Below are 15,337 nucleotides of genomic sequence, written 5' to 3' on the forward strand. Positions count from 1 at the left end.
TTGAAGATTATATTTTAACTCAATGAAAACAATAAATTTCCTATAGTTTTAATCCCTTCCCCACCTCTATGTCATAGTATGGTTATCCTCAATTTTCTGAACTCTTCTTATTTCCTCAAGATTTTTCTTATTAACTTCAGGAACTTTAAGTTAAATAGCTATGGGCTGCTTCAGGCTCTTAAAACATTTGGGCAGACAGATAGGATAAATGTTTACAAGATATTATTCTGCTTTGAAAATCAAGACAATTCTAATTGACAGTTCAGAATGGGTTGTGTAGAAACTCAGCTGGCTCAAAGCAATTCAACATTACCATTCCCTCCTCCCCACAAGGATCTGTTTCAAGTGGCTTGAGGTTGTGGCACTGCAACCTTATCAAGCAAAGGAGCTGCCCAGTTACCAGCTGCAGTGTGGTGGAATTTGTTTCCTGTTTGGAAAATAGTGAACTCTACTTTAGCAAATCATTTTTTGCTTACGTTCCAGGCATTGCCTTTCTGTGATAGATACTCCTTGTTAAAATCAGTGTTATATGTGTCTTTGTGGTGGAGGGTGTTATAAATGCACATAATTAGCAAAGAATGTGAGTCAATTGAAAGGTTATGCTGTCCAAACTCAAAAGTGCTGATTCTAAATGAAGAATGTATTCTTTCAACTACCAGAGATTACGTTATGATAAAATAAGGAAAATAAGATGAAGAGATGTTAAGCTAAAAACCTTTAAAAAGTACCCAAGAAAGTAGATAAACAGGATTCAAGAAATCTGTTAACTTTCTACCATGTACTAGGTGATACAGTTGCTTTTCAGGTCTTTGCCATTTATCCGATGAATCATTTTGTTCTTCATCCACTTGTACAATATATTTGATCAGTTTTGCTCATGGTAAACCTTACCATTGTCTGCTCTCTTTCCATTTTATTTCTTATTCATATTTCCAGTGGTTGTTTCTGTATCAGCCTTCCTAAAGTAATATTTTAGAGTGGACCTAAAATGGTTAAGGTAGTTAAGCAATGGATTGAAAATATGGACTGTGAGTTTTAGTTCCTAAATTGTGGATTATGGGGGTGATTTTTAGACATTTTCTCACCAGGCTTTTAATTGCCCTATAGAAAGAGACAAAGATAACTATTTGACAATAATGACAATTGACTTGCTTTAAAGTTTGCAAAACACTTTACATGCATGATTTCCTTTGATCCTGAAGATACCTCTGTGAGGTAAGTGCTACCCATATAATGATTACCATTCTACAGATGGGGAAATTGAAGCAGAGGGAGGTTAAGTGCTTAACTCAAGGCCACATAGCTATTAAATATCTGAGATAGGATGTGAACCCCAGTTCAGGACAGGATAGACCATCAATGGTGAAAATAAACCTTAGACTCTAATTAATAGTCTATTCTAGTCCCTTAATGCAGAAGCCACACTGGAAAAAAAAAACACATTGGCTTAGTAGATTGTTATAGGGACTCTGTAGAACTGAAAAGAAACTTCAGAGCTAACCACCATAAACAGTACAGTATCTTTTCTAAAATTCATTTTATGTATAGTATTTTTATACAGTTTTCATTTTCCATCTGGCTGCTTTCCTATACCATTTTCCATTATGTCCAAAGGAACCTCGTCATTTTGTAGGAATATGATAACATTGCACTTCCATAGTATCCTCAGCTCCTCAAACTCCTCTGTGAATGGAAGCTGTGAATGGAGAACTCCTTTCTGAAGTTGCATTTAGGGAGGGTGCTGGGGCTAACCATCTTTTCATTTCCCACAAGGTCTGCACTCTGGATTAGAGGTCAACATGCCTACTTGCTGAGTACCTTCTTTCTTTACCCTCCACCCCCTCTCTTTGTATTCTCTTCTCCCGTTAGATTACATGCTCCCTGAGGGCAGGGACTTAATAATTTTTCTTATTTGTACTCCCAGAATTTAGCAAGGTGCTCGAAACATAGTGCATGCTTAATGTGACTGACAGATTGTCCAAATAAGCCCATTTCCTAATGAAGACTCTATTGTTAATGTAGATGGCAAAATGCTACACTGGCTCAGAACCTTCCCAGGATACTTCCAAAACCCTGATTGTGTGACACTAAAATTTTCTCATATGTAAAATAGGAATAATAAAATGTGTGTGTGTGTGTGTGTGTGTGTGTGTGTGTGTGTGTGTGTTCCAAAAGTCTTAGTTAAGTTTTAGTTCTTAACAAACCTTAAACTCAAAACTGCACTAAAACCTTTGGTGCCCTCTGTACTTTGTAGTATTACCTTATAAGTCTGTTTGTGAGGCTCATCTGTATCTACATTGCAAACTTTGAAATGCTGTATATGTGAAAATTATCATCATCATCATCACTGTTATCACATCTTTATTTTTACCCTGATTTCTTTTTGCATCTAAACAAACAAACAAGAACACACCCAAATCTCTGTATTCAGATGAAAACTACTTGGACCCAAATTATCTTTGTTTTTTTTTTTTTAATTATTTCTAAGTAGAGAAGGAAACTTATGTCTAGAAACTTGCTAGTATTTACTTTGGAGTGACATGGCAGAGATGATGTGGGACAAAACAAAGGTTTTAACTTCTCTCTGTTTAGAGCATATTGAATGAGATTCATAGGAAAAGAAAATTCTTACTAATCTTGGCAGAAAGTTGGTTATTTATTTTAGAGAAAGTGGTTCACCTTCATTGTTTTATGGCAAATGTGAATGGGGAATAATTTTGTTTTTATTTTTAATGGAGGATCTGCATTCTGAGCCATATGAAGGTCTAAAGATTCAAGGTCATTTTGGGTTTTTAAAGGAATAAACAAATGTTTTTAATTGGATAATTTTATCTTTTTAAATTTCATACATTACAGAATTGTTTTCTTTCTTTGCAGGCAAGAAGAGACTGATAGAAGAGTGAAAAATGTAAGATATGTTTACCTTTCTACCTTCACCTAAATTATGTCATCCTTGTATGTCCCCCCCAATACCTAATAAGTTCTGTCTCTTTTCCAGGGATCCTTTGATCCTTTTTTGGGTTAGAAATGATCCATTTGTGAAAATACCAAGTGTATTGGATCCAGGCATTATTTGTTCTTCCTAAGTCTTCTTAGATGAGGAGAGAAGCTCTACTATAATAGAAAGAGGATAGTGGTGGAATTCGTATGATTGATGGCAGTTAAAAAATTATAGGCAAATGTTTGCATGTATATGTATAGATGGTATAGTGTGAAAACTATCTTAAAATCTGTTTCTATGTAATTTTAAAATTTGTTGTATAAAATAGATTTTGTTACAGCATTATTGTAGTATTATTAAAGGAAATTGACAAACTCATTTTTTGTCTCTGAATTAATTTAGTGTTAGAGCTCATATTTATTTATATATAAGTAATTATGCATCGTAAAGATACATAATTCTATTTCTCTTGATAAGATTAACAAAAAGGAAAAGAATATATGGAAATATTTTTACCTAGACTAAACATTTTTATATAAATTTAAAAATAGTTTACTTGAGGTGTTTTTACTCATCTGTTTAAATACTACTTTGCAAAAATTTTATGTTTCATCCTTGTGTATTTATTTAGTAAGAACTCATCTCCCTGGAACACTGCCCCTTCCCACCCCCCCCACCCCCCAAAATCTAGCACAGTTATGGGCATCCTTTGAAATTATGGGCATCTTCAGAACTTAAGATAAAAGTTGTTAAGGTGATGGAGTAGCAGAAAACTCTGGTACCTTTTAATTTTAATTTTCTTGATTAAAACATGTTGTTTTCTTTTAAGCCTTAAAGGAATATGAAGTTATGATTTAGATATTTATAAAAAGTTTTGTGGGTTGGAAATTAGATAAGTGCTTGACTAATAATTTTAACTTGTAAGATTCTCTTCTTGTTTAGGTTTTGATTACCTTATATTGGCTGGGCAGGAAAGCACAGAGTGACCCTTATTATAACGGTCCTTACCTTAATCTGAAAGCATTTGAGAACCTTTTAGGACAAGCTTTGACTAAGGTAAGGAACTTAATATTTTTAGTATCATATAATCTCTCATATAATAAATGCCCTCTATGTGCTCTGATATGTGATATAGTTTTTATAGTCTGATAATTTTGCATTTAAATGAATATTGGTACAATAACACCTTGATCAGCCATAATAAATGGTAATTAGGACTCCATACCATTAATATATTGGTTCAAGTCATTTCACTTCTCTAGCCCTCAGTTTTTTCATCTGTAAAATGGAGGAGTTGGACTAGATTGTTCTTTCTTTTTTATTTAATTCTTATTTTCTGCACTAGAATTCATACTGATTATTGATTGCAAGGCAGAAGAATTGTAAGGGCTAGGCAATTAGGGTTAAGTGACTTGTCCAGGGTTACACAGTGTCTAAAGTCATATTTGAACCCATGTCCTCCTGCCTCTAGGACTGATGCTTTGCATATTCACTATGCAATCTATCTGTCCCTTAGAGTGTTCTTTAAGGCACCCTCTCCCTCATTTCTAAAGTTCCATGATTCTGCCACTCATAGTTATTCATACCAATATAAATTATTATTTTATTCTATCATGTAGTAATATTCTTTCCTAGAAGTCAGATAATAATGTCAGACATTATTATATATTAGCATTTGAAAGAATATATTTATAGCATATTCCTTTTTAAAATAGTTTTTCCTTTTTCACTTTGTAAACCTTGAAGAACTACATAACTTGTTGTCATTGTTATTACTACTTAATATTAATTATAGATAATTTTAAAATAGTAGTTTGAGACATTTCATAGTTCAATTTTATTTCAGAAGGTTTAGAGATAGGAGAGACCTTAGAGATCATATAGAATAACCTCCTGGATTAAAGTCCTACTTTATAAATTTATAAACTCTATGACCCTGGGTTGGTTAATCACCTAATCTACTCTGTATCTTAGTTTCCTCATCTGTAAAATAAGGGGTTAAGATTTGAGGGTCTTTAAGGTCCTGTCAAGTCTATGATCCTATGTGCTTTTTGAGAAGGGAATGCTACATCTTATTGGTAAAAAAAACTTAGGTCTAGAGAAATTAAGTGACTTATTCAAGGTTATAGAGGCAGATAATAATATAGTTGGGATTTTAGCCAAAGTTCTTTGACTCTAGTAGGAGGACCAGACCTGCCTTTTGTTTTGGTAATGCCTTTTTAGCTCTTAAAATTCCTTCCTCATCTTTCTTATTTTTAAACACTGTTACTAGAGAGGCACCAATCATGTAAATTCCACCTTGAGTCTAGATTTGACACTGATTCATTCTTTGACTTTTGTATCTTGGACCCAATAGAGAAAACGTTTCTATTCCTATTGGCCACAGTGTCTTTTGAGTGAAATATGCAAACAAAAATTATTAGTAATGGCTGATTAAATTCTTAGGAGGTTAAACTAACCCATTGTTAATTTAAAAATAAAATTCCTTAGGCCCTTGAAGACTCCAGCAGTCTGAAGAGGAGTGGCAGAGACAGTGGCTACGGAGATATTTGGTATACTGAACGTGGAGAATTTCTTAGTCCTTCAGCCTACCACAAAAGAGACGATTCCTTTGATAGCTTGGATTCTTTTGGGTCTAGGTCATTCACGAGCTGTTCATCAGATTTAACTCTGAAAGGGGGCAGTGAAGGTAACTTAATTTTTTTTGTTAAAAATTATTCAACTAATGTGTTTTCCTTGGATCGAAGAGTTTGTGTTATAGAATATAGCAGGAGAGATGTGTTTTGGGGCAAATAAAGGTAGAAAAATTTAGGGCCACAAAGCAGTCAAATCATCATGTAGCAATGTTGATATTTCCTTCCTTTACTATTACTTTATCCTTTTCTCATTAAATCTGTGTATCTAGAATTAAAAAAAAAATAAGAGATGAAGGCCAGTTTAAGAGTCCCTAAGCCCATTACTTTATCCCAACTATTACAGTGGAATGTTAGCTGTCTTTTAAAAAAAATCAGTATTAATGTCTTGGTTTTACATCATAGTCATTTCTGAAAGTACCCTTCCCATCCTATATCCAGAGAAGCTTTTTTGTAAAAAACGATACCAAAAAGGAAAAAAAAAGTTAAGTAAAACCAATGATAGTTTGACACCTTCTATATACAATATTTTGCATTTATAGACCCTTATACATTTAAATAAATGACAAAGTTGCATTCTTTATCTCTTCTCTGGGATCAAGTCATATCAAGTATTTCTATCTTTAAATCTCTGGATGTTCCTGACTGTATTTTCAGAAAAGGAATATTCCTTCCTGGAAAATTCCTTTGCTTCCACCCTCTTCAACAGGAAACAGCTACAAAATTGGAATAGTGAGTCAGACTATGTCAGTAGGTTGTTTATCCATTTGCTCAATTCAGTCTACATAAAACTTTGATATTCTTGAATTTTTGAGTTTTTCAAAATGAACTCCCACTTACCAACTATTACATTTATTTTAAAAAGCCACTAGCTATCAACTTTAGTCCCTTTAAAAATAGATGCATGAGTTATTTTTCATAAATATTTCTGGTGTCAGTGTCAGTTAATTTATTCTCAAGGTATGTGGATAATGTATTTTCAGAAGTCCCTTTATCTTCTTATTTAGGTAATTTTTAATACACAGTTCACCTGAGTAACTAAACTATTACTAGAGAAATAGCCATTGAAGTTCTTAGCTCACCTTATTATGAAACTGTCCAAAGAACTTGAAACATGTTACATATTATATTTGTATCATATATATTTATTATACATATATAAAATATATGTGTATACATATTCAAGGAATTAATAGGTAGATAAATAATTAATGAGAAAATGAAAGAGAAATATGTATGAAGACAAAAACATTAGAATGTTCAAAAATAGTAGTTGAGCAGTACTTGAATTCAAGTACCTGCTTGAGAGTTCATGACCACATTAAGAATAATAACATAATTCTCTTGCTCAACAATCTTCAATGATTTCCTATTGCCCATTGAATTGCCTAAAATCCTTATCTTGGCATAAAAAATAATCTAAAATCTATTCCCAAGAAAGTTGTATTTCTGACTTCATTTCAAACATACCTTTTTATGTATTCTATATTTCCAGCTAAATTGTCCAACACACTGTCCCTCTTTTTGTTCTCTGCTCTCCATTTTTTTTATACTTTTGCTCATTCTGTCCCTCATATCTCAAATCCACTCCTCTCCATTCCCACTTATTTGAAAACCTTTCAATTCAGGCTCAATTTAACAACCGCTTCCTTATAAAATCTCATTTCTCTGTTCCCTAATAATTTCTACTTGAAGGTTTTCATAATCTATATTGATTTTTCCTTTGCATTTATCACTTTGTCTTCATCACTTTCTCTAAAATTGTAAGTGTGAGGCTATAATTGTTTATTTTCATTTTTCTATCTACTTCTTAACATAGTGTCAATGACATAGAAGCCTCTTAATTTCTTTTTTATTTTTGGGGGTGGGTTGTGAACTGAATTGGAATTGTAGATTTATTTTTATCTGAAATTTTTGGAAATGGAAATACTGGCAATGTTCATGGAATGCTGATGGTTAAGGTTTGAGTATATATCCATTTAAATAAAATGGTTCCTCCTTAGGGGATTCTGTGAATTGTTAAAAAAAAAACCCTAATATTTATTGGTTAGTATTGTAAATTGGCCATCATTAAGGAGTTCCTTAATAGACTTCAAAACAAGGCAGATTATAAATTTCTGATAGTTTTTTTTCTTTTTTGCGCTTTTGGTGGCATTTCTATTACTGATAAGCATTTTTAAGGGGTTAGCAGAATGGTGTAAAGATTAAGTTGGTTTTGGGCTTTCTACATCTTACTCCAGTCTTATCTTTATGCCTTTATTACATTCTCTTTACCTTCATGTAGTCTACATCCCAGATACCTCCAACCATATGAAGGTTAAGGAACAACTTTCTATGCTTTTGTTTTCTTATAGGTAAAATGTAGATATTGTATTTACTTCCCACTTAGAAGAATTGTGAGGAAATTTTTAAATGAAAGATTGCCTTTATATGTGTAAATACAGTAACAATACAAAATACAAAATAACTCACAAGTTCAACTCTCAGAGTGATCTAAGTTTTAGTTGTAAATTTTCATCAAACTTCAATAAATAATACTCCAATAAAATTTTGAGTGTGATATTGTTGGAAAAAATACCGATAGACAAATTAAATCTCTTGTAGCATTAGCAACTTGTCCAATTCAGTCATAAGCTCTAAGAAAGGGATTCTAAATCTTTTTCATGCCATGGAACTTTTTGGCAATCTGGTGAAGTTCATGTTTTCCTTCTCCAATAATAGTTTAAATGTATTATATGATACAAAGATTTCAGATGATAATTTAAAATCCCAACCAGGTAATGGTTCCCACCTTAAGAACTACTGATGTAAGAACTTTTATTTCCTTTTCTTCCCCAAGCAACTTGATATATCCTCTTTTCCTATCACTATGGCATTTTGCTAGTAGGTCTCTGCCCTTTCTCCGTTAGCTACTGTAGATGCCCCATCACACGTGAGACAAAACATCATCAGCTTAGACCAGCCTTGTTGTCCTTCACATTACCATCTTTCTTTCCTACTGAGTCTTCCAACTGCTGTTAACACATGTAGCTGAGAGTGCATTGAACAGTGCTGTCTTTGTGGTGAGCATGACAAAGGAAGAAAAGTGAAGGGAGTAAAAGTGGTAGTAAAAGTGGGAGAAAGAAGGGAGAGAGATTATATCAGTAGCCATAGTTAGTTGGGGCAAGTATCTTCTGATTGGAAAATCAAATCCTTTTCCTTTTTGTTTCTCTCAAGCCTCCTTCCTTTTTATTTTTGTCTCTTTTTGTCTCCTAAAGATAGAAAATACTTTTTGTGTTTGAATAGGGAAAGTATAAATGGGTGCACTTAAAAAAATTGTGCAAATGATTTAGCATCATAATACAAAGTTCCCATAGCAATTTCCATTGTTACCAGGAGTGAATAACTTAAACTTGGCCCACTGCTTCCATCTAATCACTAACCAAAGGAGTTAGGATATTTGTCTTTGTGTCTCTCCAATGTAGACATACATGCATACATTTAATATATTTGCATTACTTTAGTTAAAATTACTAAATTACCTGGAACTATTTTAGCAACTTATTTTAAATAGATATGACTTGATTTAAGAATTTTACACAATTTGCTATGCAAAGTAGGTTTTTGGAAAACTACTTGGGGTTAGGCGTGTGTGGGAGAGGAGATTAGAAATAAAGATGGATTGGCAAGAGATTAGTGCTTTTTTTTTTTCCTGCATAGAATGTGGTACAGTGAAAGAATGTAATGCATGTAGCTCCAGTATGCAAAGCAAGTTCCACCTAATGGCTCTTATCACAACTTCATGACAAATTTCTAAAAATAATTCGAGCAGTTAGCATCGGCAGCACTGAGTTTCCAAGGGAAAGAGAGAACGAGCAAGCTGTGTGGGTTTCAGTTAGATGCAAAATCTGGAGAGTAAAGCAAAGGAAAAAAAAATTGTCTGTGTGCTTCTTTTTAGGTTGTGAGAGTGACACAGATTCTGAACTCACATTCAAAATGCAGGATTATAACAAGGATGACATGTCCTATCGAAGGATATCAGTTGTTGAGCCCAAATCTGCTCTACCATTCAATCGCTTTTTACCCAACAAAAGTAGACAGCCAACCTATGTGCCTGCACCACTGAGGAAAAAAAGGCCAGACAAGAATGAGGATAATCGAAGAAGTTGGGCAAGTCCTGTATACACTGAAGCTGATGGAACCTTCTCAAGGTACTGGTGTGGACTCTAAATATTTTCAAATTCAGTGTATTTTGTGATATATTTTGATACAATACGTGAACATGACAGAGAAAATAATTTTGACATTCTTTGGTAATGTGTGTGTTAGCAGTCCCCTTCCCCCTCCAATCTGTCTTATTTTAGTCTTTCATATCTGTAAGAGATTTCTTTTTTCCAACTTAGAATATCAGTATGTGATTGCAAATTCCTATTTTTGAAAGTATGTTCTTGAGTTCACTGGCATGCCTCTCAATTTACCAGCCAATTCTTAGAGGTCTTCATGTTTAGCATTGCTGTTTTCTTCAATTTATTACCTATTTTGATTGACTTCAGTAGAGATGAAAAGAATAATTTTTAACCTCCCATAAAATTAGCAGAGCAGGATATGGTTTTTCGAAACAAGCTTCAAATCTGATGGTGGTATGTGACTATGACAGTGGTTCAGATTCAGAGAATGAACGAAGGTTGCCTGACATAATTTTGGATGACTTAGCCAACCGTAGATTCCGAGTGAAAAAGAGACATGAGCGCTCTTCGGCACCTAGACAGCTTTCCATCTTGAAAACCAGCCTGCCTAAGTCTTGTTCACAAAAGCTTTCTACAACTGATCCTTTAGCTACTGGATTCAAGGACCCAATGAGGTCAGAGAGATTTGTATTGGATCTGAATATCTACTGTGTTATACATTCTTTATAATCCAGAAAGTAACTCCCCCAAAATTATTGTCATTTGTTTTTCTTCCCTTCCTTTCCCCTCCCTTTCCCTCCCTTTCCCTCCTCCCTTCCTTCCTTCCTTCCTTCCTTCCTTCCTTCCTTCCTTCCTTCCTTCCTTCCTTCCTTCCTTCCTCCCTTCCTCCCTTCCTCCCTTCCTCCCTTCCTCCCTTCCTCCCTTCCTCCCTTCCTCCCTTCCTCCCTTCCTCCCTTCCTCCCTTCCTCCCTTCCTCCCTTCCTTCCTTCCTCCCTTCCTCCCTTCCTCCCTTCCTTCCCTCCTTCCCTCCTTCCCCCCTTCCTCCCTTCCTCCCTTCCTCCCTTCCTCCCTTCCTCCCTTCCTCCCTTCCTCCCTTCCTCCCTTCCTCCCTTCCTCCCTTCCTCCCTTCCTCCCTTCCTCCCTTCCTTCCTTCCTTCCTTCCTTCCTTCCTTCCTTCCTTCCTTCCTTCCTTCCTTCCTTCCTTCCTTCCTTCCTTCCTTCCTCCCTTCCTCCCTTCCTCCCTTCCTCCCTTCCTCCCTTCCTCCCTTCCTCCCTTCCTCCCTTCCTCCCTTCCTCCCTTCCTCCCTTCCTCCCTTCCTTCCTTCCTTCCTTCCTTCCTTCCTTCCTTCCTTCCTTCCTTCCTTCCTTCCTTCCTTCCTTCCTTCCTCATCGTCACTAAATAATTGTTCTTGCTGGCCTCAGTGGTTCATTGGTTATATAAAATGCATCAATAATGCCTTAACTTTGTTTTAGGGATTGCAGTGATGAAAGTGAGAACTAATTTGCTTCATTCACAGTGGTGTGAACTTTGGGCCAAAAAAGCATGCCTTTTGTGTACTTGTTGTTAAATTGTTTATAAAGTATCTTAACTGGTTGGATGTTTTGAACAGTAAACAGAGGAGGAACTGGGACACTAAAGTGGAAAACAGGCTAACAAGAAAAGAAACTTCAAACTCCTCTAACTATTTGGAGGAGGAGGAAGAAGAGGAAGAAGATGAAAAAACAATGGGAATGCCAAACATTGTAAAAGATGATCTTTATGTGCGCAAGCTAAGCCCCATAGTGCCCACTGCAGGGAGTGACTTTGATAAGTTTCTCCCCAAATGTTGGACTTCAGAAGATCTGAATTGGAAAAGAATTAAAAAGACATCTTACAAGCCATGGTATAAGGAGTTTCAGGGATTCAGGTTTGTCTTCATGCATGTCTCTGTGGAGCTTATATACTTAAACTTGGTTAATTTACTTTTATGTACTTCTCTGGAATCAACAAAGATATGGGGGGAGACAAGTTGCTCCATATACTTTCTGGCCAGGTTAAGTCTTCAGTTTAATACTTTGAGGTTGCTTTGGGAGATAGAAGTGTGAAAATAAGTATTTATTCAACAAATTAAAGAGATGCCTGGATCCAGAAAAAATTCTTTTTTATAAGTGATTATGACTTTATACTATTTTTAGAAGTCCTATTTTTTTCTTTCTCTTCCTTCTTATTTTTCTTTTCCCTCCGCTTTCCTATATCATGGAACAATAGAAAGAATTCAGACTCAGAAGATGAGAATTCAGTGTGTGAACAAAACCCTGCCATTTCTAGTCTGGCACAGAGAGCAGGGCGAGGTTCAGATGGCAATTGCCAGAGACGTTCAATCTTAATGGACCTTGCTACCAAACAAGCCCCACATTCATGGAAAAAAAATATGGAAAGGAGATTCAGTGATGCTTCTGATAGACCAAGGTTGATATGATTGCATGAGCCTGACTCATCTGATGAGTGATCTTAGATTATCTACTTGCTTCTGCAGCTGTACTAACACAAGTCAAGATGACATTCTTGTTTTTACTGTACTTAAGCATGAACTGCCATTTCTTGAATGAACTCAATATATAAAATATGGTAAAAGATGTCTTTTGGCAAACTTGCTGTCTTGATATTTTTATAGATTAAACAAAGAATAACTTCAAACTTAAGTTTAATCTCTTTAAAAAATAGAGAGCGAAATATCTATGGCATAGCAATTTTATTTGCATTTTAAAATAGAAATATTTAGAAACTCATGGTTTTCTAGTTGCATGCATATACATTGGAGACAAAGTATTTTGCTAAGCACTTTTCAAGTCATTTAAAAAAGTATTTCTTTTTTGTTTTTAAATTAAGAAACCTCCTTCTCTGATTGAGATCTGGAATTTTATGACTATAAGGAAAAACCCTGTATGGGAATTTCTTCCACCAACACAGATCAGTAATTTATTTTTAACTCATAATTTCTTAAAGTACTGAGAGATTAAAATATTTGCCCTTGGCACAAACCTAGTATATGTCAGAGGCAGAAATTGAAACTGGGTCTTCATGTTTCTAAGACCAGCTTTTTATCTGCTATGTTAGACAATATTTCTATTATAACCTGAAAGTCTGTAGAAATGATCAATGGTTAATTATATAATCTCTTTTCTATTCTTATGACTGGGAGTTTTGAATTCTGTGTTTTTCTTATAATTATGTATTAGGGAATATGGGAGCAAATATAACTACTTTCTGTTTTAGTAACAACTATAAGGGAAGGGCAAGAACTAGGCAAATGAGGATTTTTTGACTTGTCTATGGCCACACAGCTGGGAAGTGTTTCAGGTCAGATTTTAAGCCAAGTCCTCCTTGACTCCAGGCCTGGTAATTTATCCACTGTGTTACCTAGGAGCCCCAATAAATATACTTTTGATTTAAAATCTTTTCCCTAAAATATGGCCTTAGAAGATATATCATCATCATCATCATCATTATTTTATGCTTGGAGAAGAAATAAAAGGATTTATAAATAAAAAGAGTATTGGCAGAAAAAGAATATGGGCTCAATGGGAGAAAGAAGGAGGAAGAGAAATAAGAGTTTATTGTTTTTGCTTCCGTGTATTTTAAAAAAAATTCACAGGCTACAATATGCCTTTTAGATTAAATATACATATATGTGTATATATATATATATGTATATATATCTCCTAAATATACTAGTTCCTCACTGTCATTCTTCCCTCATATGAAATTAATTTAGAAAAATAGCACAGTTAAAACAACTCATAGAAGGTTAGGTTCATGCCCCTGCACCTTATTACCTCATGTGACTTTTGGCAAGTTGCTGTGATATCTTGTCTAGAAATAAGACATTGGAGCAGACCCTCTGAGATCTCTTCCAGCTGTAGATTTAGAATCTTCCTTGATTGGTGTATTCATTGGGTATGAAGACAACATTTGATGAACTAAACCATGTATAAGCCTTGCTTCTCTACAGAGAAATCATCTTAGTTTCATCCTTTGGCACTTCTGATTTCCTCCATTGGGCTCTTTTTAGTTAGTTGAATTGGTTTTCCATATTTTTTTACCTAGCATTGTGCAAAAGCGAAGGCATGATATGGTAGGTTTTCCCCCCAGATGTAGTAAGCTCTGCCTAAGCACCTAAAAACCATTTATATATAAGTACTGTTTAGTTTGTCTCTAACTTAGTTGCCTTTTAAAATAGCTTCTAAGATTCTACCTTCCTTTTCTTTTATATGCTTCAGTCAGTTTTTATTACTTCAGGCCTTACAAACATATTCTGATGACATCTTGTCTTCTGAAACAAAGACCAAAATTGATCCCACATCTGGCCCAAGGATCATAACATGTCGAAGGAATGTCTTTTATGCCCCAGGCTACAGAAGAGATGATGCTGAAAATGTCATATTAGATCCTGACTTAGAAAATGACGATTACTTTGTTAGGAAGACTGGGGCTTTCCATGCGAATCCTGCTGTTCTCCAGGCTTTTGAAGATTTTAGAAGATTCTCTGTCCCAGATGATTTCATAGAGCGAGATATAATCCTGCAACAAAGAGAAGGTGAACCAGTGCTTCCAGATCTAGAAAAAGATGACATGATTGTTCGCAGAATTCCAGCGCAGAAGAAAGATGTGCCTTTATCAGGAGCCCCAGATAAATACCATCCAGTCCCCTTTCCAGAACCTTGGACTCTCCCACCAGAAATCCGAGCCAGATTTCTCTGTGTACTTGAAAGGACATCCTCATCAAAAGAAAAAAATAATAGCTGTAGAGTCTTAGTTCCATCTTCTTGTCAAAAGAAGGATGATATGTTGACTCGTAAGATTGAGTCCTGGAAACTAGGGACAACGATACCACCCATCAGTTTTACTCCTGGTCCATGCAGTGAAGAGGACTTAAAAAAATGGGAGGCTATTCGAGCAGCCAGCAAAGTTAGGCACAAGAAACGACAGATGGTTGAGAGGTCAGAGTGTGTTTCTGCAAGAATTGTTCATTTAGCTGATTGTCCTGTCTAATTCTTGTGAAAGAGGGCAACATTATGTGTTGCTAAACCATGCATGCCATGTGCAAATTTGAAACATTTAATTTCATTTTGCTTTGATAAAATTATTCTTGTTTGGGAGGGAAAAAATAGTGCAATACCATATTTACACCTCTCTCCCCCTTTAAAACTATAATATAATTTCATTCCTTAAATTCATCTGCTCAGATCCTGCTAAACTATATTCTATTCAGGCCCTATATTCTAAACTCCAAAAGTTGTGAAAGTTGCTCATTACCTTAGGAAAAAGCACAATTCTCCATTATAACTCGAGATTCCATTGGAAATAGCAACTACTTTTTACAAGTACTTATTAATTATTGATGTTGAGGCATTTGGTAAACATTCCAGATATATTTGTTTGAAATTATATGTTAGAAAACATGAGGGTATATATAATTTTGATTTAAAATCTTTTCCCTAAAATATGGTATTGCAAATTTCATTTCTCATACTTTTAATTTTGTCTCAGATTTTCTTGAATTTCTGTTATTTGAAATATTTTTGCTTTTGATTTGAAGCTTAACAAGGTTAAATGC

At 34.9% G+C, this 15,337-nt stretch overlaps 1 protein-coding gene across 27 annotated transcripts in view; it reads left to right on the plus strand.

The window, feature by feature from the left end:
* LMO7 (LIM domain 7) overlaps positions 1–15,337 on the plus strand; it is a 241,756-nt gene that overhangs the window by 172,499 nt on the left and 53,920 nt on the right. For 8 of the 27 annotated variants that reach the window (XM_056807325.1, XM_056807327.1, XM_056807328.1 and 5 more), the window contains 8 exons: positions 2,878–2,908; positions 3,884–3,997; positions 5,432–5,630; positions 9,512–9,764; positions 10,148–10,414; positions 11,351–11,647; positions 11,989–12,189; positions 14,001–14,720. In XM_056807325.1, coding sequence (XP_056663303.1) covers positions 2,878–2,908; positions 3,884–3,997; positions 5,432–5,630; positions 9,512–9,764; positions 10,148–10,414; positions 11,351–11,647; positions 11,989–12,189; positions 14,001–14,720 — 2,082 coding nt within the window. Of the gene's footprint in view, positions 1–2,877; positions 2,909–3,883; positions 3,998–5,431; positions 5,631–9,511; positions 9,765–10,147; positions 10,415–11,350; positions 11,648–11,988; positions 12,190–14,000; positions 14,721–15,337 lie in introns of those variants that run through there. The other 19 variants (XM_056807332.1, XM_056807336.1, XM_056807333.1 and 16 more) reach the window with 6 other exon arrangements.

Source organism: Monodelphis domestica, chromosome 8, assembly GCF_027887165.1.
Source record: "Monodelphis domestica isolate mMonDom1 chromosome 8, mMonDom1.pri, whole genome shotgun sequence".
In the NCBI taxonomy this organism is placed as follows: Eukaryota; Metazoa; Chordata; class Mammalia; order Didelphimorphia; family Didelphidae; genus Monodelphis; species Monodelphis domestica.